Genomic DNA, 26,951 nt, shown 5'->3' on the forward strand with positions numbered 1-26,951 from the left:
TTCTTCATGAGCTTGTTGACCATACTGGTTTTGTATGTCAACTCTCTCTGGTTAGCTGGAATCCAGACTTCTCCCAGCTCAGTGCCAACTGTGGGATTGGTTAGCTTATAGTTGTTCTTGGCCCTCGCAGGTACTGCTTAGAATGTAGCCCCAAACTGAAGACCACCTCCATGCAGATTTCTGGAACTCTTTTTCTTTGTGGCTCCCATCTTTCTGGTAGTTTTCTCTACATGTTTTTGGCTGCTTAATCTCCTGGAACTCTGGTCTCTTTCTCCTCAGTGAGACTGTTAGGCCCCATTTGGGTTCCCCTTCCCAAACTGAGGTCTAGAGGGTGCGTCAAGGTAGAATGCTCACCTATTTGTTCTCCTTCTCTTAGGGGTGACAGTTGCATGTCCCTTGTGGCTTTCTATCTGAAAAATAGCTCTTTAAAAATATATTTTGACTGTGCATGGTGGCACATGCCTTAATATCCTAGTGGCTCGGGAAGCTGAGAGAGAATCATGAGTTCAAAGCCAGCCTTAGCAAAAGTGAGGTTCTAAGTAACTCAGTGAGACCCTGTCTCTAAATAAAATACAAAATGGGGCTGAGACTGGGGATGTGGCTCAGTGATCAAGTGCTCCTGAGTTCAATCCCTGGTACCAAAAATATATATATTCCAACTTTCTGGTTGCTTTCAGTGGGAGAACAAGTCTCATATAAGTTAATTGATTTCTCCTTTTGTTGTAACTTTTTGCAATAATTGAAAAAAATACGTTTGTGGGACTTCTAGGATATATTGTAGTTTTGGTGAATAAATGACATCCCCCTGGTACAACAATTTAACCTGTTTTCTCTATTGCCTTTTTTTTTTTTTTTTTTTTTGGTGGTGCTGGGATTGAACCTCGGGCTCCATGCATTCTAGGCAAGTGCTGAGCTAACAACCTCAGCTTCTCTCTGTTGCTTTATATTTCTTGGAAATTCATAGTCAGGTTTAGGTTCAATTCTTTTTCTTATGAAAACTTAATAGGAAATATTGCATTGACATATGCATATCCTCTCCTTTGATGTTGACTACTAGTCAACAGTGACGTTGGTGAGATTTGCTAATATATTATAGGTTGCAAAATAGCAATGGTCTGAGTTGCTGGATTTTTCTTTCTTCATTTAAAGGATGGGATGCCTACACAAATAAAAATTTGATTATTCTTTTTTTTTGGGGGCGGGTATTGGGAATTAAACTCAGGGGCATTTGGCTAGTGAGCCATATCCCCAGCCCTATTTTGTATTTTATTTATATACAGTGTTTCACTGAGTTGCTTAGCAATTCCCTTTTGCTGAGGCTGACTTTGAACTTGCTATCCTCCCTCCTCAGCCTCCCTAGCTACTGGGATTACAAGTGTGTGCCACGGCGCCTGGCTATGATTGATTATTCTTTACACAGATATTTGGTTTGTATAGTTAAGGCAGGAGATAAATATTTGATTCCTTTTCTTTATTTAAACACTTTTCAGAATAGTAAGGTATTCTTCTAGCTTATCAAATGATACCCAAAGGGGCTTGAAATCTTTTTATTGTTTCATTGTTTTTATTTGTTGCCATAAAATTAATTAGTTCTTTCATATATTTAAGTTTTTGTCTTAAATGAATTTTTTAAATTATAAAAACCAGGTTATCTAAGAGAAAAGAATGATCCAGAGGGATTCTAGCCAGGTGTTAGACAATGTGATGATATAGGGCCTGTTACAAACTGGAAAATTTAAAGTATGCTCAATTTAAAGTATTTAGATTCAGGCTGGAGTTGTGGTTCAGTGGTAGAGCGCTTGCCTAGCATGCATGAGGCACAGGGTTAGGGTTAGGGTTAGGGTTAGGGTTAGATGGTTAGGGTTAGATGGTTAGATGGTTAGGGGTTCGATCCTTAGCACCATATAAAAACAAAATAATGTGTCCACCTGAAACTAAAGATACATAAATAAATTTTTTAAAAAAGTATTTAGATTCATTATACTTGAAAACACTGCAAGTGAACAAAAAATATGAGACTGTCAGTATCCTTTCTCTTGAAGAAACTATTGGAAAATATTGAGGAGGTGGATTTCTGACGAGGAGGTTGGTTTAGAATTGCCATGATTCTTTGTGACTGTTTTGTTATAAATTTAAGGTTTCCCATTTCTTCTAATTTGTCTGTTTCAGCTGTTTACTACATTGCCTGATGAGTATCAACCTGGGCCTGATTTTTATGGACTACCATGGGAGCCTGTAGTTTTCACTGTTTTCTTTGGATTGGTATCCTTTGTCATTTTCTTTTGGAGAACTGTTCTTGTTGTGAGTAAATTAACTTACTTATACCTTAGCACATAAGCACAAGGATTATTTTATATAGTCACTGCCCCCCCACTTTTTTTCCTTTTCAGTTGCTAAAACACAAATTAGTGGTTTAAGTCAAACTAACCTTATAAAATAATTTAGTGTGGGTGCAGTTTGTAGAACTGGTAATTCTTACAGCCATCCTGACCAGTAGTTTCATACGTATCAGAAGTCTTAAAAGTGGGATAAAAGATGGGATAGGTTAGATAAATATCCTTTTATGTAGCATATATGTCTAGTAATCTATATTAAAGAAATAACTATGCTTTGAAGATTTTGGTAATGTTTTTCAGTGGAACAGTGTATTAGATTGAAGACTTAGCACAACATAATTCATTTAGGGGATATTGTATGTTCGCTTAATGGAATAGTAGGCAGATTTATCTATTTCAAAGCTTTGAGGTACAGAAAATGCTCACAATTAAATGTGAAGTGGAAAAAAAAGCAGAAACTAAGATTTAAATGTTGATGAACTGTATGTTAATATAAACACATATAAACAGGGGGAAATGCTACAAAGAAATACAGTAATATGAGAAAAAGGAGATAAGATAATTTTTCCAGTCTTTTATATATATTATTCCCAGATTTTATGATTTGATCATATGTTCAGAAAATACCTTTTTATTTGGAAGTATAGATTATGTGTTGTCCAAAAATCCATTAAATGTTTTGTTCATTAAGTCTTATTTTTCTGAGCAGAATTAGTCTATCTCTGTGTATGTGTGTACATATATGTATAAGCTTATATATATAAGCTTATACATACATATGTTTGTACTGTAGGTCATTCTGTTTCATAGTTATTTGACATAATTGGAAGAAAATTATTTTAGGTAAATGGACTTTGCATATGAAAAGCCTAACAGTTAAAGAGGCCAAAAGCATTGGATACAAATCTTTTCAAATCTGAGTGTTCTTTTTCTGATTTCTTAATTATATCAGACATATCATTGTTAAGGTAAGTTTCCTCTCCTTGTACAATTGAGTGTAAAATCTCTTAAAAAGCATTCCCTTCTTAAATAGAAGAATCATTTGCCTGGATTCCTGTGAGGAATTTTCACAGTTCAATCTCATTGAACTTTTTCTCAGCTAAAAGGAAAAAGGAAATAGAAGGATAAAGAGAAGGGAAAAACATGAAAACACTTTATATTTCTCTCTTGTTTCTTTCATTTCAAGAAAGAAACAATACCTGTTTCTCTTTTCACTAGGTTATGTGGGATCTGGTTCCTAGCTGTTGCTCCTCAGTTTCAGCATTTGACTTTGGAGCTTTAGTCTCTTCCTTAGATGACTGCTTTTATGCTACTTCCCATTTTCTTCTGTTGTCATTTTGAGTAAAAGGTTAGCAAGGCTATGTCATTAAAGAAATGCCATTTCTTTCTGTGTTGGAGTTTTCTGAATGCAATTTCCTATTACGAAGATCCCATGGATGATCCATGGACACATCTGAGTATTCCATCACCATTTATAACATTTGAAAGGACAAGTATATGCTAAGTTACAAAGAAATTTAGTGATGTTTTTAAAAAAATTCTGCTTAGGTTTTATTATCAGGCAGTTTATTGCTGTCTTTAGGAAATGATTGTTTTTGTCCTTTCCAGAATATGTTAATTGTCATTTCTCTTGTTGCTTGTGCATTTTCTTCTAGCAGTCTTCCCTTTCAGATTTCTTGCTATATATTTAGTGGTTTGTAGAAATAAGATGATGTAGCCTATTAGTTTCTAAATTCAGCCAATAGGCAAATTTAAATTGGAGTTCTAAGATGTTTTCTGGTGAGTGAAAGTGGCATATCTTAGTACAAAGATTATGCTATGCCTTAATATCGTTTCCTCAGATTCCTTTTGATTGTTTCTAGACTTTATCCTGGTTATTTAGAATTCTCAAGTAAATGATTTTGAGTACACACACACACACACACATACACACACACATCTTTACTGTGAAATAAGGTACATATCTTAGTGTGTTTATGTCAGAGCCTATTTATGAAATATAACTACCAATTAAATTTAAAATTCTTGTTAACCTTTACTTATTTTTAATCCTATAAATTTATTATTCTGAACCAGAATGTTATTAAATTCTCACTTGGTTATGATTCTGACTGTTGTTTTAGGAATGCTGTTTCTATTGAGCAGATGTTTGACATCAAATTTAATCTTTTTTCTCTCTTCTAGGTAAAAGATAGAGTATATCAAGGTAAATTTTTAGGTTTCTTAAACTTGTATTGTATTGGTGTTTGATGTGTGTTTTATGTATGTTAGAAGTAGATACAGTGACTTTTAATGTCTATTACTTTTTTTTACCTCCTGAAAATTTTACTATTCCTAGGTTGCTAGCATGGATAACTGAGTAGATGTTGCTGGTTCCAACTCTGAGATAGGAGATAAAGAGGAGGAACAAATTGTGGATAGGGAGATGATAAGTTTTAATTTGGGGCAGATTAACTTTGAATATTGATGTAATGCAGATGTATTACATTTGAAGAGTATTTCTATGCTAATGATTTAATCATGCATTAAGTAATTGAGTAGATAATTTAAAGAATGGTAATGTGAATCAGTATGCTTTCATTTCTGTTTTTCTTTGCAAAGAATTAAATGATTCCATTTTCTGAAAAGAAAGTGTTTTGAGAAGGGAGGAATATCAAGCTACAACACTTTACTGTATTTCCCATCTGTGAAATAAGCTTAAATTGAAATATCATTTTGGATGGGAAGGGTACCTGGAATTGAACTCTGGGGCACTCTACTGAGCCACATCCCAAACCCCCTATATTTAGAGACCAAGTCTCACTTAGTTGCTTAGTGTCTCGCTCTTGCTGAGGCTGGCTTTGAACTTGGGATCCTTCTAGCTCAGCCTCCTGAGCCACTGGGATTACAGGTGTGCACCACCACACCCAGCAAAATATCATTGTTCTTATATTTTTCTTAAATTTTAATAATTTTATACTCTTATTGCTAATAAGCATAGATTGCTTTTTAAAAGCATACTAGTTATGCTAAGAAGTATTTCCTCATAGTACCATATAACATGTCTTTACTTTTAGTAGATTGAGTAATTGGATTTCATTTAGTGATTGTAATAATCTTGTGTATTTCCCCCTTTTAGTCACTGAACAGCAAATTGCCCAAAAGATAATCAATTTCATGAAAGAAGATGAAAAACTGATACAGAAATTTTCAAAGTATGAACAGAAGGTATAATTATTTTTTTGTTTCTTTCTCCCTTGGTTCTAGCTTGAATCATTTCTACCTGTTTTAATTTAAAAACCATATTTTAAAGTTTTTATTTCATTATTTCCTACAAATCATCCAAATTCTAAGCAGTCATATGTATTAAGTACTGCTTTCTTCTGGAAAGGGTCACTTGTCTGGAAGTAACTTGTATAGTAGCACTATAATTTGTGTATCTTAATTCTGAATGCTTTATTTACATAGATAAAGGAATCAGAGAAACAGATCCAAGAAACCATGAAACAAAATATGATTCTTTCTGATGAAGCAACTAAATATAAGGTAAAAATCCCTTCTTTGGGGGGAATTACATTCTAAATCAAAAGTAAATGTAATGAGTGAGTAATCTTGACACCTTTTTTCCCAGGATAAAATAAAGCTTCTTGAAAAAGCTAAAGAATTTCTGGATGAGAGAGCTAAAAGTCTTCATGTTATGTTAGAATCTGAAAGGGAACAGAATGCTAAGAATCACGACTTGGTAAGAGTTTTGCTGCTAAGTGTTGCTTTAATTTGGCTTTTGAAATATTTTGTAAAATTGGTTAAGTTGAACTTAGTCCAGCTGTTAACTAAAGTAAGATTAGGAGTCAAGGAAGTTGAACCCACATCTGTGCCCATTTTGTGGAACTTTTAAGTACTGATACAACAAATTATTTTTATGGGCCTAGGAAATATTTTTATTCTCAACCTTGGATAATTTTCATATTGCTTTGCTCTGCCCTTGGAAACATGCAGATCAACTAAAAAACTATTGTCCAATTGAACAGTATTTGTTTACTTTTTACTTGAAAGAGTAATGAATTAATCAATTTTCTGTACTTAAAAAAATTTTACTTACATATTTCATTTTCAATTTCTGTAAGTTTCTGTAATTACATAAAAGTTGCAAAAGATAGTAGAGAGTGTGTTCTGAAATATCCTACCCCCAAGTAAGCTTGATCACCTAGCTGAGGTAGTATTTATCAGATTTCGTCACTGTAAAAATTCTTTCCAATCCTTTTCATATTATATTCTTTAGAAGTTACCATGCACAGCCCACAGTTAAAGTATGAAGAGTTACGAGCTCAGGATGCAGCTCATGGTAGAGCACTTGCCTAGCATGCATGAGGCCCAGGATTCAATCCCAGGCATTGCAAACAAAGATTGGGGAGTTATGTCCACTTCCTTAAGGAGCGAATATCTTTATAAATTTTTGGGAATTCTTCTGTATGTGAGATTAGTCTATTCTCCCTTAAATTTTATCATTTTTTACTTCAGATAAGAAAATTTTAAAAATGATCTTGGGAAATTTTTTTTCTCTATCACTAGAAAAAAAAATTACTAATTTGAACTGATTTATTTAAAACAGTAATTAATTAATTTTCTATGCTTTAAAACATTTTATTATTGCATTATGATTTTCTATACTTTGACCTCTTTTTCTGGTTATCTCATAAACAGTAAGGTTGTGGATGCCATGAAATATTTATGACTTCATTTTCCCTCATCTCTTTCAGTTCTTGATTTTTTGCTTAGTCCAAAGCTGGATCCCCTGCATTACTGAAATGTAATGGGATGGCTTGACAAATATTTTGTTGTGTTTATCTTTTTTAGTATATATATGTGTGTACACACACGCACACACGCACACACACACACACACATATCACTATTTCTACTGAAATCCTAATGCATATTTTGTGTTCTGTTTTCACCTGGCAGATAATTGAAAATAAGAAATCTATAGAGAAGCTTGAAGATGTCATTTCAGTGAATACTTCTGAATTTTCAGAGGTAAAGCTGCCAACTCTTGCTAATGGGATAGTTGGCATAATGGGATATTAATACTATATCTTAGTTTTGTTGCGGACCAAAAATTTGAAGTGTGCTAAAATGTGCAAAAAAATGAGAACTATATGATGTCTGGTTTGGGAAAGTATAACTTTGTTTTTTCTTTGGAATTAATTCACTAACTCTAGTGTTTTGCATTAGCTTCAAATTGTCTTTAATGAAGCTAAGCTTCGTGAAGAGAAGGTGAAGTTGGAATGCTGTCAGCTTCAGAAAGAAAATACCATACTTAAGACGACGAAAGAGCAGGTAAAGAAAATTTGATGTCATACATAATGTAAACTAGAGAAGTGAATATCATTATCTTGTATCTTTCTTGGATCTGTTTCTGAGGTAAGGAATATTCATGTAGGACCTTTTCTAGATATGCAAAGTTTAAACATGCTCCCTAAATTGAGTGCATGTATATGTTCTCCATCTGTTTTGGATTTTTGGATTATTGCTTTTCTTATCAAATGTCAATCAGTTATTAACTTGCATAGCCTCAAAGAAACTTTTTAAACCAGAAAATTAAGTATTTTATGATCCTCTTTTGAGTAGTTACTGATTCACTGGCCAAGGGAAGATTACATGATAAGGAGTCTAAATTTAGGAGACAGTCATATGTGCCCAGCCATTCCTGCTGGAGGTAAATTATTTGAATTGGCAGCAATTTTCTGGGGAATGCAATAAACAGGGTCAACTTCCTGAGAACTCTGATGTTCTTACTGCAGCTGTGAGAGTTGGGGCCACTCTGCCCTCTTCCTTAACCAAGGTCTCAACCCCCTCCATTGAGGCAGGCCACCGAGGAGTATGGTTCTCTATTTCTTTGTCTAAGTCTTGTAGTCCTGATGTATCCAGTGCAGAAACCCCTCCCTAACCCACAGGAATTCATGTGTTTTGACTTTTCAGTTGCAGCAGGAAGTCAAAGACTGGTGTACATCACATGCTGAGCTCAGTGAACACATCAAATCATTTGAGAAGTCCCAGAAAGATTTACTTGTATTTCTTAATCACAAAGATGATACTATTAATGTAAGTTTATACTCCAAATACATGTTTCATCTCATGATTTCTCCTGAAATCTTCTGAATTAAAATCGAGAGTCTTCCAACCTTTTGCTTCTTTTCTAGACTTTGACTAATTATATCACACAGTTGAATCGGTTACAATGTGAATCTGAATCTGAGGATCAAAATAGAGAAGATGAGTCAGATGAATTAACCAACGGAGAGGTAGCAGGTAAGATCAGTCTCAGGGAGGTTGAATCCTTTTTTTGCTTTCCTGTCTTTAATTAAGTATTTATACAGATGCCACTTTTCAGCTAGCTAATTTTCTTCTTAAGCTTCAGGGTTGTAGACACATATCACTGGATCTATAGATATGTCTGTTGCATTGGCAGAGGTGGGTTGCTGGGGTATAATGTAGCAATAGGCATGTGAAGAACACTGACCTTTTCTATCCCATTGAAAACTAGTAAGTACACTGCAGCTACAATAGTCACATCCTGTACAATACTTAGAGTATTGAACATTGTACAGTAAGAGAAATTTATTTCTTATGCAGATGATAGTTGATTTTGATACTCATCATCTCTATGGCTCTGTGGTTTTAAGGTCCACAGTCAGTCTTAAGAGTCCAGAGGTAGTTGGAACCATAAACTAAGGCTGTGAGAACAGAGTCTAGAGACTATCAGAAAGCTAGAGAGAGGGAGTGTAACAGTGTTTACTGATGAGGAAAATATTTCCAGATGTTTTCTCCCAAGTTGGATATTGCTTACATAGCAAGTATTTCAAACCACACCTGGTAGTAGATTCAGGGAGAAAATAGAGGATTGAATCTTTCTAAATAAGACACTTACTTGCCCAGGTGAAGATAGATCTGAGAGAGAAGAAAAGCTTTTATCTTACAAGAATAGCATAGATAACATTTTAGTTGTGCAAACTAGAAATTCACCTTTTTTTGATTTGTTTTTAAGATAGACAGTACTTTTATTTATTTTTATGCTGAGGATCAAACTCAGTGCCTCACACATGCTAGGTGAGCACTCTACCACTGAGCCACAACCCCAGCCTGAAATTCACCTCTCTCTCTCTTTTTTTTAAATCTAAGCTTGCAATTCTCTTAAAAGTCATTAGTCTAATCAGTTTAGTTATTTAATTGATTTTTTTTTCTTCTGGTGTTTGAACACAATCATTATTTAGTTTGGGGAAGTTAGGAGAATATAGAGTTAAAAGTAAGGAAAGAAAAAGCAAAAGTCTTTTGTTTTTTAGGTGATCGGAACGAGAAGATCAAAGATCAAATTAAGCAGATGATGGATGTCTCTCGGGTATAGTTCTTTGTAAGAGTCCCATAGTGCCTGTGAATTCTTCCTGTGCCTCACTTTTAAGAATACCTCTCTTTTCTGCAATTTTTAGACACAAACTACAATATCAGTAGTTGAAGAGGATCTAAAACTTTTACAACTTATGCTAAGAGCCTCGATGCCCACAAAATGTAATCTAAAAGGTGGGTTCTTTTTGAGAAGAAATTGCCATGTTGGAAAGACTTAAAATTTTATTGGAAAGATAAAGAATGGCTTCTTGCTTTCATGCTTCTTACTTTTCTTGGCACTACTCCCTCAAACAAGTTCTTAAGTCCTTGTACACATATAGAGATAAGCTGTTTTATCCTTTACAGACCAAATAAAGAAATTAGAAGGTGACTGCAATTCACTACAGTCTTCTAAAGTTGGACTGGAAGAGGAATGCAAAACTCTAAGGCAGAAAGTGGAGATTTTAAATGAACTCTACCAGAAAAATGAGATGGCACTACAAAAGTAAGATTTTCATTGTTTGTTATTGTTATCACTGTGTGAACTAATAGATAATTTTATGTTTTCTTAAGATTATTTACAATTTCTTCTAGTTGTAATAAGTAGAGATTTGTCTTTTTTCCTTTGTGTTTTGTTTCCTATAAGTTGCATTTTTCTTTCCATTGTCAGTCTTAAGAGTCCTGAGGTAGTTGGAACCATAAACTAAGGCTGTGAGGACATCGTAATCAATTGTCAAATTCATATGAAGGCAGGAAGTGGTAAAATGGTATTAACAGTCACTGATGTGGAAATACCTCTCAAAGTTCTAGACCCTTTCTATGATCCCCCTATTTATTTTAATTACCTTTCATTGTGATCAGTTATGTAATTCTAATGTTTTGAACTTGTATCTCTAACTCTGGACCTTTAAAAATACTGAGTGATTTGGAATGACATGTTTTAGTAGAATAAAAACTTCAAAAAGGGATAATATTTACTTATTGATGGTACAAGTTTTGGACTTGATTATCTCAGATGTTCACACAAAATTGAACTGTGGCAAGGACCTTAGGAGTTATGATTACAGAAGTACTTGTTTGTAGAATATATTTATATATTAATCTTCTTAGTGTGGAGCTAGTTATTTTTTGAAAGTTCATTTGAAGTTTTTAATCCACAAAAATACTTGGATTCTCTAAAAATAGGTTGTGTCAGATTTTATTTGTTTGCACCTGATTTTACTCATATATATATATGTATATATATATATATATATATCTTGTAAAGCAAAGACAGACCTTCTTACAGACCTAACTATTTTTAGGTATTTTGACTTCTGTTGCCTAATTAATGCATTAAATATTGAAACCTTTCCATTAACTTTTCTAAAATTCTGTGATCTCCAATCGACCTTTTTAGAATCTCAAATTTTTGTTCAGGCCAGTTCTAAATTCCTGGCCTGTTTCAAAGAAACATTTCTCATTTTATCACTTTTTTTTTTTAAAAGAACACTTGTTTTCTCTGTCCCTACTAGTAATCTGAATGACCTAAATGGCAATTAATTTTTTTGTAATGCAGTTAAATTGTAGCACTATTTTTCTCAACTCCTCCAAAATTCATTCAGTCATCATCTGTGGTTTTTACTCTTTTTACTGATCCCCAGGTACTATGTTAGTTCATGCCTGTGTCATCTTTTCTGTTTCTAACCTAGATCATCTGTCTTCATTCTACATTTTTTATATTTGTATATAACTTATTTCAAATTCTTAGTAGTTTTCTCTATAGCCGCTTGAGTGGACTTTCTAAAATATAAGTCTGTCCATGTCAATATGTGTGTGTGGTTTATGAAGAATTTGCTTTCTATTTGATGACCTGTTCTTTTTTTCTTCCTTGTATCTTTTTAATAGTTTAAATATTTTTAATTATTTTCCTCATCCCCTGTATAAGCTTGATGTAATCATAAATTATAATGGAATTATAATTATATAATTATAATTTTATTCATCTTCTCATAATTTAAAGGCCATGGTATATATTCTGGATTTAATAAAAACCTGACATAGATTAATAGGTTTATTATTTTTTTTATGGGCTTTAAGTAGCTCCTGAATCAGATAACTGTTATGGCATTGTATGTTAGTACTTTATATACTGTGAACTCCACAAGACATTCATTCAATTTATACACATATTTAAAGTTTCTGTAGTTCTGCATTCTACACTGTTGGTTTCTTATTTGAAATTATTTTCATTCTATTTGAACATTGTCCTTTAATGATAGATTTGATTAGTGTATCAAAGGTAATACAAGGATAAACAGAGAATAGTATTTTATTCACTAAATATTGCTACCTTTATAATCTGTATTAGGTTGACATGAACTTCATGATTAGAGTTAAAACCAGTTTCCATTTTTAAAGGATCTTTCTTTTGGCTACTGAATTTTGACTGTTACTTAGTTTTAGCAATTTAAAAATATCCAATTAATTACCATCTGTTTTAAATTTTTTCTTTAAGGAGTCCATTATCATTGTTGTTTGGTTTTATCCCTCTTCTAGTTTCTGTAGTCCTTTCTCTTTTTTTAACAGTTGTATTGGGAAGTGCCTAGGTGTAGTTTTCCCCACCCCACCCACTTTTCCTCTTGCAGTTATGTTGCTTGGGACCATTAAACACTTCTTGAATTTTTGAGTCTTTTTCTAAATGTTGATTTTACCTCATTCTCTCTTCTGATTATAATAATGTATATTAGAATTTGATTTCCCCTGCCTCCTACATTCTGGATTTACTTCTTCTGGATATTTTCTTCTGACCTATGTTAAAAGCTCTAGGATTTATTTCACTTCCCAAATCTGCTGTTAAAATCATTCATTGAGTTTAGGATTTTAAAAAATTCAGGGTTTAAAATATTATTTTAGTTGTAGATGGACACAATATTTTATTGTTTATAGGATTTTTTTAAGAGAGAGAGAAAGAATTTTAATATTTATTTTTTAGTTTTTGGCAGACACAACATCTTTGTTTGCATGGGGTGCTGAGGATTGAACCCGGGGCCGCACGCATGCCAGGCAAGCACGCTACCGCTTGAGCCACATCCCCAGCCCGACACAATATTTTATTTATTTTATGTGGTGTTGAGGACTGATCCCAGTGCCCCACACATGTGGGGCCTGTGCTTCACCACTGAGCCACAACCCCAGTCCTATTTCAGTACTACAGCTCAAACCCAGGACCTTGAGCCATGTGCTCTACTATTGAGCTACCTCCCCAGACTCCTTGCTCTTTCTCATAAGGGACTAGGGTCTTACTGCTTTCCAAGCTATCTTTAATCTCATAATTCTGCCTCTGCCTCCTGAGTATCTTCGACTGTAGGTAGGTCACCACACCCAACTATTTCTTTGTTTTATAGTTTCTAATCCTTTGACAAAATTCATAATCTTTTTTTTCCTCTTTTGTGGTGCTGGGGTTTGAACCCCAGAGCCTTGTGCATGCAAGGCAGCACTCTACCAACTAAACTATATTCCCAGCCCTGAAATTCATAATCTTGACTTTACTTTTTTGACTATGTAAAGCACAGTGATTTTAAAACATGTGCGGATAACCCCATTAGCTGGTTTCCTTTTCTGTGGGATTTTTTCTCACAGAATTTTGTCTTATGGAGTGCCTGGTCAGTTTTGATTGGCCAACAATGTTGTGATAATTATAGATGAAATTTGAGGACTAAGACGAAGTTATCTTCTTATAGAAAAGTGTTGAGGTTACTTGAGTAAGATTGTCACTTTAAACTTAGTCAGCAATTAAGATAATTAAAAAATGACTTGTCTTTTCAATGTTTTTCAGTATTGTTCCTTTTGGATTTTTTTGCCTGTTCATCACTTAAGTGTGCAGTACTTTCTAATCTAAACTCAAAGGCTAGGGCTTTTATTAAGGGTCCCTTTATTGGTAGCCTCATTTTTTCTCTAAGCCCAGGAATTTAATGAAGGCTTGGTTCAGACTCATATCTTTGTGTTATCTTCAATAGGAGAAAAGTATCTTAAAGTGCCAGCCTTACTTGTAATTCTGAGATTCCTTTTTCTAATGGATCTTGGCCACATACATATATCTTCACTGACTTTTTAGCTTGGATCCCTTCAAACACAATTTTATATTCTTATAAAGATGTTTTGATTGTTCTTAGTGCTCTCAGACTAACTCTTTGATAATTGGAAACAAAATTCTCTCTGTCCTTCAAGATTCAGTTTTCTCCATATTCTTTCTTAAGCCAGTGGGGAAAATTATTATATTCCTTTAGGCATCATTTATACCTGAAACAGTGAGCTCTTTTATTCTTTAGCATCTTACAAGGTAACTAGTATATTATAGCCACTCATAAAATACTTGCTGAAGAATTAAATGAGAAGCTATATAAGAATATATTATCCCCTTTTTCTATTTGGTACCAGTAATCCTTTTTTACTGTAGTTCTTCTGATTTATGGAAAATTAAGTTTCAAGTTAATTATCTTTTGAATTGGAAATATGGCTAAAGTAGTACAAAGATAGCAGAAAATAGTATTTTTTAAATCATTAAATGTGGCTACCTTTGTGTCAGTAGATGAACATCTTGAGTTTCATGATCAGAGTTAAAACTTGTCAGTAGATAATACTCTGATAGTGGGTCACTTTGGCTTCTTTTTCTGGTTGATAGACATTATCAAAACTCAGATTTGTCTTTTTGCTTAATTTACAATTCTTTTGAAATAAATATCTAAAGTGTGAAAAATGTTCTGTGGTTAATTGCATAGCTAAAAGATATATTCTAGAAGATTTTTTCTTTGACTGACTATATGGTACCAGTCTTGGATTGAGAAAAGAGTTCCTCCATGACAAAGATATACTTAGTGTCCTACCCATGGCAGAAACGAGAAAAGAATTATCCCCTGCTTTATCCTAATATGTTTAATTATGTTAGGTTGATCAGTCCTGATCTTCCACATTGAAGTAAAGTGAGTTTTTATTATCTTACACACAGGAGACTTGCCCTTGGGGCACATGTTGTTTTCACATTTATTTTATTTACTGGTAAGTAGAGAATTAAGAGGATAAGTTAGAAAATGTAAGTGATTTGCCAGAGTTTGATTTATGAAATTGCAGGTTTGAATTCCTATTTTATGTGCCTAAGCATTTTATAGAATTGTGGGAAGTGATATTCACAAAGAGAAACTTTTGATTTGATAACTGGTTTTCTTTTAGGAAACAGAGTCAAGAAGAATGTGAGAGACTAGAAAAAGAGCAGCAGCTGTCAGCTGCAGATGAAAAGGTGGTTTCCGCTGTACAGGAAGTTAAAAATTACAAGTGAGTTCAGTTTCTAAAGGAGGGTGTCAATGTCTCATGAATTAGTGTTCGCTTTCTTTTTAATTTTTTTTTTACATTATGTAGATAGAAGAAAATAGCATGGAAGTATAAATAACGAGAGGATATGAACACATTCAATTCACACAGGAGAAAAAATAAATTTCAACTTAACAAATGAAAAATGTTAACAAAAATTTACTTGTACCCAATGGGCAAGACCATAGGGAACTTGGTCAATGCAAACAGTTCTGGGGGTTTTGTATGTTGTAGTAATTCTTTAAGAAATCAGTTTGCTGTGTGTTATATCAAGACCCACAAAAGTGTGGCATTTGATAGACCTTGGAAATCTTCTATGGATATAATTTGAAAAAAAGAAAAAGTTTTAAGGAGGAAGATATTTCTAGCAGAATTACTTGAGAACACACTGATGAACAGTTAAGGAAATTATAATTTATCAATTCAGAATCTCTAGCAATTAAATGATAAAGAAGTTATTAGTATTAGGTTTTTATTTTATTTTATTTATTTATTTATTTATTTATTTTTGGTGCTTTACTACTAAGCTACATCCTTAGACCTTTTTTTCACTTTGAGACAGCGTCTCAGTTGCATAGGTTCCCACTTAATTGCTGAGACTGATCTCGAACTTGTGATCCTCCAGCCTCAGCTTCCCAATCATTGGGATTACTGGCATGTGGCATTGCACCTGGTCTGTAGTATTAGTTTTGAACACACTGGATTCATATAACTTTAGAAATGTTTTTCTTATGTATGATAAAAGTCTTTAAAAGTATAGCTGATGGAATAAAGAGAAAATGGTCAGAATGTTTCAAATTTTATTCAATTGTTGTAATTCTTAGGCGGAGAATTGAAGAGATGGAAGAAGAATTACAGAAAACCGAGCGCTCATTTAAAACCCAGGTAGTAATTAATACTGTCCTGTAGTTGCAGAATTCTTTGATATCTAATACAGACAATTATAGGCTATAATAATGAATCCCTAAAAACATTTTTTTAATGTGTTGCCTTTTTCAGATTGCTATGCATGAGAAGAAAGCTCATGATAATTGGGTAAGATTTTTTTCCCCTTTTCTTTATTTTTTGCATAGCCTACCGCAACTGAATTTGAATATTTTCTCTTTAATAGCTCAAAGCTCGTTCTGCAGAAAGAGCTATAGCTGAAGAGAAAAGGGAAGCTGCTAATTTGAGACAGAAGTATGTGATTTTTGGTATCTTACTGTATGTTTTATAGTGTTTTAAGGTTATGCTAGATATTATCTATGATTGCTGTTTCATAATTCAGCCCATTCTTTCTCAATATTCAAGACTACTGGAAATGACCCAAAAGATGGCAATGCGGCAAGATGAACCTGTGATTGTAAAACCAATGCCGGAGAGACCAAATTTACAAAATCCTCCTCAGAGAGGTAGGGGGCACTTTGTAAAAGGAGCTATTTTATTTCTTGGTGCAGAATGTATGTAAATTACTTTTTATTTCTGTGTGTAATGGTTATGAAATAATCTGAATGATTTGCTAAAGCGGGAGGTGTGGGGGTTGGTGTCAGGGAGAAGGCTGCCTTAAAGTAGTAACACGGCATTGTTGTCTTTAGGTCCACTGAGCCATAATGGCTCTTTTGGTCCATCCCCCGTGAGTGGTGGAGACTGTTCCCCTTCACTGACAGCAGAGCCAGCTGGGAGACCTCCTTCTGCTACTCTTAATCAAAGAGATATGCCTAGAAATGGATTTGGTGAGCATTCACATGTTGCTTTATAGTAAACTGCTTCAAGGTTTTGGTTTTTTTCCCTTTTGAATATTCTAATGAAAACATAGAATTTGGGCCTGTACAATATATAGAAGATAATTTCTTACTTTATCTTAGTGAATGTTTTCTGTAAAATCTGTTCTAGAATAGAAAACATTTTTTTTCCCCTGGAGGTCCCTGTATTGTTTTTTCTTTTAAATTTTACACTGTGAAGTGTAAACCTTTATCTTTAAATTAAATCTCTATGGTGTTCCTTTTCCACATATTATAAAAGTAGCCTTAAACTTTATGTAGCATACATATTTCCAATATGAAATACTTAGTCTTATTTCCAATTCTAAATAGGACTGTAGTCTTGGTAAGATTGGAAGTCAGGTTATACAGACTAAAGAAAAGCCAACTTACACATACTTCAAGTCTGTAGCTTAAAGTTTAGGACCAGTATGTATTAATTTGCTGTTCTATCAACCCAAGGCAGTTCTTTATTTTACTTAAGTCTCTTCATAAATTGTGATTTATGTATTGGGCAACCCATTTTTTTTTAAATATTTTTAATTGTAGATGGTGTGGTGCTGAGAATCAAACCCAGTGCCTCACACATGCTAGGCAAACACTCTGCAACTGAGCTACAACCCCAGCCCCTGAGCAACCCATTTTAATGTTGCTTTCTAGTTATTTGAACCCTGACCTGTCCACCAGTGGTTTATTTCTTCTGAAAAATACATACAAGGGCTCTGATCTTTTTTCCCAAGGGTCAATGGATGGACCTTTACCTCGTACTCAATGGTCTTCTGAGGCATCTGGGAAACCCGTTGCCTCTGGTAAAGAGACCAAGTAATTTCAAAGAATCTGTAATTGTGGATGCAGGATTTTTATTCTCTTCATGTTAGAATAAGTCTGAATCCATTCTTTGATCTCTAACAGACCCAGGATGTGGTCCAGCTCACATGAACAGCAGCTCCAAAAGTTCTTCTCCAGCTAAGGTGACGGATGAGGGCAAGGTAAGTTCTGTAGTTACTGTGAATCACGTGCTGGTGCAGGAACATGTTGCTTCCCTACAGTACTTGCTCTTTGCTTTATCCTTCTTTGTGTTCTATTTGTACCATCCCATTTGTTTTTTAAAAAGCAAACTGTTCCCCAAGAACCTGAGACCCCCTCAGTTTCTACCATTACTTCTTTAACTGAGCATCCAGTTGGAGTAAGTACTTAGAGGTTGAGAACTGAATTGGGTTTTATTCTGTGCATTTCTGGGAAGGATATTCAGAGCATGACACTGATCTTGTTTGCTTTAAACTGCATGCAATATTGAGCTTACTTTTCTCCTTGGAAATGTGGCTTAAGTGTGTACAACTATAATGAACTACAGAATGTGAAAAGTTATCACTCTAACTTTATATGGTGTTTTGTGTTGAATGTTCTAAGGCAAAGTAAATTCATTATAAATTATATAATTCATCATTTTTATTTTTGTTTGGAAGAATGCTATTTAAGAATTCCTCCATTTGTGCAAACCCTATTTTGAGTGATTTGAATTAGATTGGTATCAGATTTTCTGAAAGTGAAATACTGTTTCAGTGCAACAATGATAATCTGAAATGACCTCTTGAGCCAGTCCCAAGCAATGGTCTCATTTGTTCACATAAGTGCATTTTCTTGTAACTGTGTTGCTATTATATCTGGTAGGTCTTCTGCAGCTCTATAATAAAATAAATTTTTAATTGTTTAGTTTCAAACTCACTACTCATAGGAAATGATAAATCAATATCTCAAATGGTGTACAGTAAATGAAAGTAAATATTAAAGCCTTGTCTTCCTAATTTGTGTATATAGCATTGTGTTGGAAAATACTTCTCAAGTTCCAGTGTATACATATTCCAGGAATATACATCTCTGGAGCAATCTAAGGGCAGCTTAGATAAGACCCCCAAACCCCTTTGTAGTAGAAGATTTAAAAGAGAGCAAAGACCCGTTGTTATAGAGGAGTAGAGGTGGGAAAAGCATGGCTTGCAGGCAAACCTGGGATTGAGACCCTTTAATATGCAGTGTGGCCTTCAACAAATTATCATAATCCATTTGCTTTTGTTCCCTCTTACAAGACAGTCTACTTAAAGATCTCAGAGGTTGAATAATTATGAAAGACTTACTGAAGATACTCTGAATAGTAGCTATTATTACATGGGTAAAGAATGTATTTTTTATTTTATTCTGTTCATTCTTAATATGGAAGTAATGAGCTATTGTGATGAAAGGGAAGTGATGGGGAGGAGGGGGACTCCCTTTGAAATAGGTTGTAGTGAATACAGCATGACATACTGGTCAGAAATCACCTCTGTTAATAACCTCTGCCAGTCCTCTTGCCTTTCCCTTTCCTGAGCAGATATAATCACTAACAAACTGCTCCCTCTTGTGGAATCCTTATAACTTCTGTAAGCTGTCAGTGGGAATACACAGGAGGGGTGGGTAGAGTTTTGTTGCACTGATGGTGTTCTCTGGACAGGTGCCTGTTTTGGTTTTAGCTTTTATCGGTGTTGGTACTTTGTCTTAATACATAGGAATTTTAAAACTTTTAACTTCTTTAAAATCTTAAATTGCAGGTTAATATGGCTATGAAAGGGCCCCCTCCTTTCTCAGGGGTACCCTTCATGGGCCCCCCTATGGAACCCCCGATGCGACGGCCTCCACCACCTCCCTTTTGGTATGGACCGCCATTTCAGCTCCGTGGGCCTTTTGGGCCTCGGCCAATTCCTCCACCATTTGGTATGATGATCTGAACAGTAGTGATTGACTTATAAATCACATTCATCTTTCATTTCTATTGCTTGCTAAAACAGTTGGTTGCTATCTCAGGTTTTAACAATGAAAGGATACAGCTGAATACATTTTAACTTTTCCTCCAGTTTTTTGGGACATATGGGACACTACATAATCTTATACTGAGATAGGCAATAGCTATCTCATAGACAAGGATAAGGGGCTATATAGAGAAAAGCCAGAAATATTACTTCTGCAGATGTTTGTTGAAAATATGTTGATATGCACTGCAATAGATGAAAAGGTGGATGAGACACATGCCATAACTTAAAATTTTGTCACAGATATGACAATCCTATAACATAAAGTTTGTAATCACCCATAATGGAATCATAGGCAGTAGGTTATAGAATATAGAAAAGGAAAAGTCAAACCCTCCTTACCTTGAGAAAAGTCAGAGGGAAGTGTTAAAGAGGAGGATTTAACAGTGACCTAATAAATGTTGCTGATTTAATTTGGTGGCTGTGGAAGGCCTTTTCCAGGAGGGCATGCACCTTGATTCTGATGGCATGTGTAAAGTCCATGCTGAAATACTTCATGAATTTTTAATGGATACAGTAATAAATAGTGGGATTTCCTTTTATCAAAATTTCTTTGATGTAGTAAAGTTCTTATTTCATAATCTATCATCTTGTCATGGTAATATAGTACTTCCAAATATAAATGGAGCTCTTGTGAGATAGAAATAATTCTGCAATTATATAGTAGGGAAAGATAAAAGATAAGCCTGGAGCTAGGTAGAGCCATGTTTAAATCCTTAATATGTTGCTTCATGGCTGGTTGGCCAGGCTATAACCTAAACTTGTTCCATTTCAGTTTGCCTCATCTGGCAAGTCAGGATGTTCACCAGTTGATGTTCTAGGCTTGGGAGAAATTAAAGACTATATTAACATACTTGAAATCACCCAAGTTCAGAAATTTCTGGGTATTTACATAACTTCCTTTTTATTTTCCAGGTCCTAGTATCCGTCCACCAATAGGCTTCAGAGAATATGCACCAGGTGTTCCACCTGGACAGTGGGATTTGCCTTTTGACCCTCGTGATTTTTTTCCAGGACCTGCACCATTTAGACCTTTAGGCTCATTTGGCCCAAGAGAGTACTTCATTCCTGGTGCCCCATTACCACCTCCAACTCATGGTCCCCAAGACTATGGGCCACCACCTGCTGCAAAAGACTTAATGTCTTCAGGCTTTAAAGATGAACCTCCACCTACACCCGATTCTCAGAGTAGTGAGGGCTGTTCACAGGCCTTAAAACAGGGCCCATAAAATTAACCTCTGACACTTAGTCAGAAAGTGGACTATGAACTATTCATTGTGTTGAAGGATTATTGGCTTCAAAATATAAAAGTTTATTTTAAATGGTTTATGTTTTTAGAATGAAGCTGCCTTGGTGCAGTATACATTTGGAGCCAAAATATTTTCCCCCTAAATATCCCCCACTTAAACTAGAGTATCCTTCCAACTTTAAAATATGCAATAAGGAATACCTTTGTTTTAGTTAATGTAGCATATACAATTGCTAAATGGTTTAGAATGTCATAATTATGGACATTTCCTGTGGAAATGCTTTAAGAACATGTATTTCCAGTATCCTATTTTTAGTGTATTCCAGTTGATAACAGAGAAATGGTGTTTTATAAGCTTGATTTTTCTCTTTAAATATCTGGTCGCAGAGACTGTTACGCTAAAAATGTTTACTCAAAGATCATAAACTTCATTTTCCTTCTTGCTGAAGTTCTTTGTTGTAATAGTTCATAAAAAATTGTTTATTAATATTTCCCAAGTGTCTGTTGATTCATTGGATCGTCATGAGACTTTGTGCCATTGGGGAAGCATGTAAACTCACTCTCAGAACTGAAGATGGTGACTTGGCAGCATATTTCCTGTTGCTCACTGTTAAGGAGGCTGGACCTTGGTCAACTGTGGACTTATACAGAGGAATTTCTTTTACTTGTGAGAATTCTTGTGGCTCTATTTTTGTAGCACATTCATGTACTTTTTTCTAACCACTGTCCATGTGAGAATGGTTTTCTGAGAATGAGTTTACATTAGTAGCAAGAGTTGTTTGACCTGAAGTTCTACTGCTTTTGCCAGTATTGCATTAAAACAGTAAAATATAGGGTGGTATGTTGTGTCTATAAAAAAATAAGGAAATTTCTTTTAAAAAAAAATGTGCACACACACTCTTCTCTTTCCCATACCTTGCCACTGATTTTCAAGGAATATGATAAAAAAATTAGAAAAGTATAATCCTCTAAGAATGAATGAAACCCTAAGGCTTATAATGTCCTTAATCAGCAACTATGGGCTGAATTAAATTCTTTTTTTTTAGATACTCAAATATATTTTATTTAAAAATCAATTAAAGAAAGTCCTGAATCTGTAACTACTGTCTTTAAAACAATGTTCCTAAGAACTAGCTCTCCAGAGCTGTAATTTTAATTACAGCAATTTTAACAGTACATTTTAAGAGGTTTAAGATTTAAATAAAATTATAAAAGCCTGGTACTTTTGTTTACTGCTAGACCATATTCTTCCATTCTTTAAAGTTCTAGAAAGTAATAGGATTGTTGGAACCTAGAACATATCATTGTTCTTTTTATGTCCCCTAAGTATTCTCAAAATAGGGGCAAAAGCTTCAGTGTGAAACAAAATCTCTGTGAAACAAAATCTCTAAACTACTGAAGATGACTCAAAATCAAAAAGAATTTGAGTCCGTTAGGAAGAATTCAATCTACATAGCTTCCATTTAATATCAGAAGCAGCAGCTGTGTGTAAGAGAAAAACCATATAATACCTTATGCCATTTTTAGCCATGTAAAATAAAATTTAAGTCACAAACACCAATTTTGAATGTATCTTTCAACCTCTACAGGACACATGGCAATGCTGAAGTTACTATAACTTCTAATTTTAAAATAGCATTTAAATAAAGGTGATGTCAGCTAGGAAGATAGATTTTCAAGGAAAGGCAGATTTATTTTTTTATTCAAAGCAACAGTAGTTTTCCCTCTAAAGCCTTTTTTGTATTTATTCTATTAGTAAGCTATAATGTGTTCTACGTAGTTTATCTGAGCAGTTCTGAGCCCACCCATAATTTCCTCTCCTTATATCCATCTGATTGTACCACTTCTGTAGCAAAGCCCAAGGTAGCTGCCCATATACCGGTTGTGAGAGAATATTGTCCCTTGATTCAATTATACTTTTGTATCTCAAAAGTTTTAGAAGTCCTCTCCAGCAAATTGTGTTTGAGTTTAGTTACTAAAATCATTTCATTTGTGAAGCAGTAGTGTTTCAACCTGAAAGTATTACTGCTATAGTTGTAATTATTGTCCAGTGACTCATCCCCTCCCACACTAGAAAGTAAATTTAAACAACTAATTTGTGAGATACAGATTGTTTTGTGTTAATTGCTTCAAGATAAAACCACCTTTTTTGGCAGGGGAGGTTTGGTCATTCAGGTCTGAATTAAAGCTAAGCTAATGACAATGTTCAATTTAAGTTTGTTTAATGCTGATGAAAGACATTCATACAAAGCATCCTCTTTTTTTTCATATAACCCCATTCTTTGGTGGCAGCTGGGGTTGTGGCTCAGTGGTAGAGTACTTGCCTAGCACAGGCAAGGCCCTGGGTTTAATCCTCAGCATCACATAAATAAATAGAGGTTAAAAAAAAAGCATTCTTATGTGAAGGATGCTAAATGTTTCTTTATATAAATTATCACTTTGAGGGGCTGGGGTTGCGTGTGAGGCACTGGGTTTGATCCTCAGCACCACATATAAATATAAAGGTACTGTGTCCATCTACAACCCCAAAAAAAGGTTTCTTTTTTTTAAAATTATCACTTTGATATACTATTAAAATGTAGCAAATTTTAAGGGAGCAACTTCAACATCAGTAACATCAAACAAAAAGGTACTGAGTACTCCACAGGGTACAGAGTGCTGCCAAGCACCTTGGAAAGTTTACATGACATGGAGAAGATGAGGCCCTTCTCTTGAGAAGTTTACAGTCTGGAAATTTTGACTACTCAGAGTTTCTGTTGAGTGAACATTTTATTAAGGCAAATTCTTCATTTCCTAGAACTACTGTAGACTGAACTATTTTTGCACTTGTGAAATTAACCCAATCCAGATGAAAGAAAAGACTAAATTTGGTTGAGAATTCTTTCAGGCTCATATCGTTTTATTAACATTCATCTAGTAAACAAAATTGACCTAACAGACAACTGAAAAATTAAAGACTAGATCTCTTGAAGTGCAAGGGCTAAAATTACTGTTATTCATTTTAAAAAGCAAACAGATGGTATGATTAGGGTTTACACTAGTTTAAAAATAGGCCAAGTATTGCATTCCCTTCATGCATTGTTAATTTAAAATAGTGAATATTAAAATACATGGGTTCTACATGTAACCCACAAAAAAGCTCCTCACAAATCTTTATGTTCTGTGTATCAAATATCCACCTTGTGTACTATGAAAGTTTTATTTATGTCTCATCATTAAGTTAAAAGTAATGTAAATGGTGAAATTATAATAGGCTAATGACCTGCATATTTTCATATGAATGTCAATATATCTAAATAGGAAATAAATGGCAGTTGTATCTACCTATATTAAAAAATAGAATATCTTTCCAGATTTTGCATACTCATCACTTTATAAAGACAAGGTATGCAGGTTTTAAGGTTTCACAGTCAGTTGTCAGAAAAACAGCAGTTGTTCCTGCAGTATCTCATTAGCATCTGATTCAATTATTTTTAGATGACATGATTTAAACCCACCCAAAAATTTGTAATTATTCTGAGAGAGATGGTTTTAATGTTAACCCTAGAATCATTAATGTTAACCCTAGAATCAATAGCAATGTGATGTAGAACAACTAATCAACATGACTAAAAATATGCTCACTTTCAGAAAAACAATCTGGTCATCTGGAAAAAAATCACAGCTACAATCTGGGGGGCACTCCCATATAAGATATTGATCTGGTCAAGGCACACTATTTCTAAGTAGAACTATCAGATGAGGGTGAATTTAGGCCAGCTCTAAGGAACAGCCTATAAGACAGACCATAAGTGATCCAATTTCCTTTCAAAGCAATCTGGTACTATCCTACCCACTTCAATTCAAAAGTTTGAAGTTAATTCAAATCAAAAGACCATATTGGAGCAAAAGTGAGCAAATGTGTAAACTCTAGCACATTCTTATTGCTGTATTTTAAAGTTTGAAGATGAGCATACGTACCACAGCAGTATTGTTCCAGGAAGCAGGGTAGGAACAGTGGTAAATTAGGAAAAAGACTATTAATTGCACAATTAATAGAAAAGTAAAAACATGTTTCAAAATCTACAATAAACCTTGTATCCAAAGGAGTCATAACAATGAGGTGCTGGACTTTAGTTCTGTGGTACAGCTTTGCAAAGGACTCACTGGCCTATAGGTACGGCTCACTTCCTGCCTCCTGAAGGATGAATATGCTACCCAGAGCTATGATGGTTTGTACTGAGTGGTAAAATTCACAGAAATTCCACATTACTCATGTCAGAATCATTCCTTGTGCAAAGTTTGATGTAGATGAAGATAAAGTGGTTTCTTGGTCAATAACTGCAATTTCTTTCTTTTAAAGTCAGTGGGTTTCTTGTATCTGTAACCACAATAGAAAGATGATTGTTTAAAATACTTTGATGATTGATTTACTCCAATGTTACATTCTAGATAAGAGGGACTAAGAAGAAACATGAACTAGTAACCATTAGTACAGTATGAATCCTATATGTATATCACTTACAGTTCTATTACAATTGGCCCAGGTTTAATCTCATCCATCTCCATGAAAGCAAAACACTTGGTGCTGGTAAACCTTTTTTTAGGCTTGTAGTGTTTGAATTCAAAGAAGATAGCTGCACCTAAGGAATTAAAACAAACCACATAAGCCAGAGACCACACATTTCTTATGTGTCACCAGAAGCCTATGATTTTACAAAGTAACATGTGTCAAACAGTCTTATGACACAACTGTTGATAACTCACTGTGGCTGTCACTCCAAGCTCATCTACCATGTCTGAGTGACATTTCTCCATATCATTTAATTCTACAAAGTACAACAAAATTGTATAGCAAGAATGTAAGTTATGTACACAGGTAGAATCATAAACTACCAAAGAATATAAAATATTAAATACCACAAGAAAAACAGAAGTTACTTAATTATCAGCAGTACCTATAAAAATGGGTTTCAATAAGCACCTATATTAGAATAGAAATTTAAAAGAGTTCCTTTGATATTTTATTTCTCTCCCTCCTGAAACCACCATGCCCAGATTGTCCTTTCCATATTCTTACAAACTAACTGCCAGTTATAGTATCTTTTTACCCAAAGCATCTTATTGAAAGAAAAAAAATAATTCCTTAACTGTTAGAAAGTAATCATTAGGTTCCTAAAAGGACTTAAGGTAATTATTAGAGAACCTGCTTCCTTAACTCTGTATTATGAGAAATACTTCCCTGTCAAATAATATTTAACCACATTATTACACAACTAGATAATGCAACTGCTAATTCTCATAATTAAAAAAAATGTTGATTTGACTTTCTTTAAGTCAATATTCATAACTATGTGACATAAGATCTTGTTTTAAGTACACTATCAACACAAACCCAGATAAGTACTGTCCTTAAGAAGTCCTTAAGAAGTCAGTAACTGATAATTATAAAACTTTGGTTAATTTTTCAATATGCTTCTGGAGCTCAATGTCCACATTAAAATGAACATATGTATCTTCTTTTCTTGAAGCCACAGGAGTATCTTGCACAGGAGTTAAATCTATGCCATTCAGATCTGGAGAAACAAATAAGTTTCTGCTTATGAGCATTCACATATACAGACGGAAAATCTAGAAACTGCAAAGGTTACAATTCCTAAAGAGGCATGGAAAGAGCTGAGAGGAGATTCTCAGGCTAAGAGATTCCTATTTGGTGTGAGCAAGTATGTGAGAGTTGTTGAAGTTCATGGGGTATGTGGAGAGAAATGAATATAGACTGGATAGGAGACCTCATGAAGGGGACAAGGAAGCCTTTACATGGCCAAGTGGACAAAACTTGATCTTCATAGTGAAGTGGTAAAAAGAACAAACATGTTTTCCTTAGGGAATAGTCCACTATATTTTTCTATGCAAAAAAAAAAAAAAAATCTGGAGTATATAATTTGCCACAATGGAGCTCTGCCACCAATTTCTAACTTTGATCAAGTATATGGCTTATTTAGAAAAGCCTTTAAACCTAACCTTATCATAATTTCCCTGTTAAGAACCAAAAATGGATGAGAACAGCCAACAAAAACTCTTTGGTTAATGAATAATTTTTCAT

At 34.3% G+C, this 26,951-nt stretch overlaps 1 protein-coding gene and 1 pseudogene across 1 annotated transcript in view; one reads left to right on the forward strand and one right to left on the reverse strand.

The window, feature by feature from the left end:
• LOC143640489 (transport and Golgi organization protein 1 homolog) overlaps window positions 1-21,487 on the forward strand; it is a 40,201-nt gene extending 18,714 nt beyond the window's left edge. The window contains exons 7-28 of the mRNA XM_077108261.1: window positions 2,170-2,301; window positions 4,521-4,542; window positions 5,455-5,543; window positions 5,784-5,861; window positions 5,947-6,057; window positions 7,278-7,349; window positions 7,548-7,652; window positions 8,295-8,417; window positions 8,516-8,624; window positions 9,656-9,711; window positions 9,800-9,890; window positions 10,062-10,200; window positions 14,904-15,005; window positions 15,866-15,926; window positions 16,041-16,076; window positions 16,153-16,220; window positions 16,332-16,432; window positions 16,616-16,753; window positions 17,521-17,589; window positions 17,693-17,769; window positions 19,363-19,525; window positions 20,536-21,487. Of these exons, the coding sequence (XP_076964376.1) occupies window positions 2,170-2,301; window positions 4,521-4,542; window positions 5,455-5,543; window positions 5,784-5,861; window positions 5,947-6,057; window positions 7,278-7,349; window positions 7,548-7,652; window positions 8,295-8,417; window positions 8,516-8,624; window positions 9,656-9,711; window positions 9,800-9,890; window positions 10,062-10,200; window positions 14,904-15,005; window positions 15,866-15,926; window positions 16,041-16,076; window positions 16,153-16,220; window positions 16,332-16,432; window positions 16,616-16,753; window positions 17,521-17,589; window positions 17,693-17,769; window positions 19,363-19,525; window positions 20,536-20,849 (2,256 nt within the window). The 3' untranslated portion in view covers window positions 20,850-21,487. The remainder of the gene's footprint in view (window positions 1-2,169; window positions 2,302-4,520; window positions 4,543-5,454; window positions 5,544-5,783; window positions 5,862-5,946; window positions 6,058-7,277; window positions 7,350-7,547; window positions 7,653-8,294; window positions 8,418-8,515; window positions 8,625-9,655; window positions 9,712-9,799; window positions 9,891-10,061; window positions 10,201-14,903; window positions 15,006-15,865; window positions 15,927-16,040; window positions 16,077-16,152; window positions 16,221-16,331; window positions 16,433-16,615; window positions 16,754-17,520; window positions 17,590-17,692; window positions 17,770-19,362; window positions 19,526-20,535) is intronic.
• Window positions 21,488-25,132: 3,645 nt separating this feature from the next.
• LOC143387585 (axin interactor, dorsalization-associated protein-like) overlaps window positions 25,133-26,951 on the reverse strand; it is a 36,785-nt pseudogene continuing 34,966 nt past the window's right edge.

This window comes from Callospermophilus lateralis, unplaced genomic scaffold, assembly GCF_048772815.1.
Source record: "Callospermophilus lateralis isolate mCalLat2 unplaced genomic scaffold, mCalLat2.hap1 Scaffold_312, whole genome shotgun sequence".
NCBI lineage: Eukaryota > Metazoa > Chordata > Mammalia > Rodentia > Sciuridae > Callospermophilus > Callospermophilus lateralis.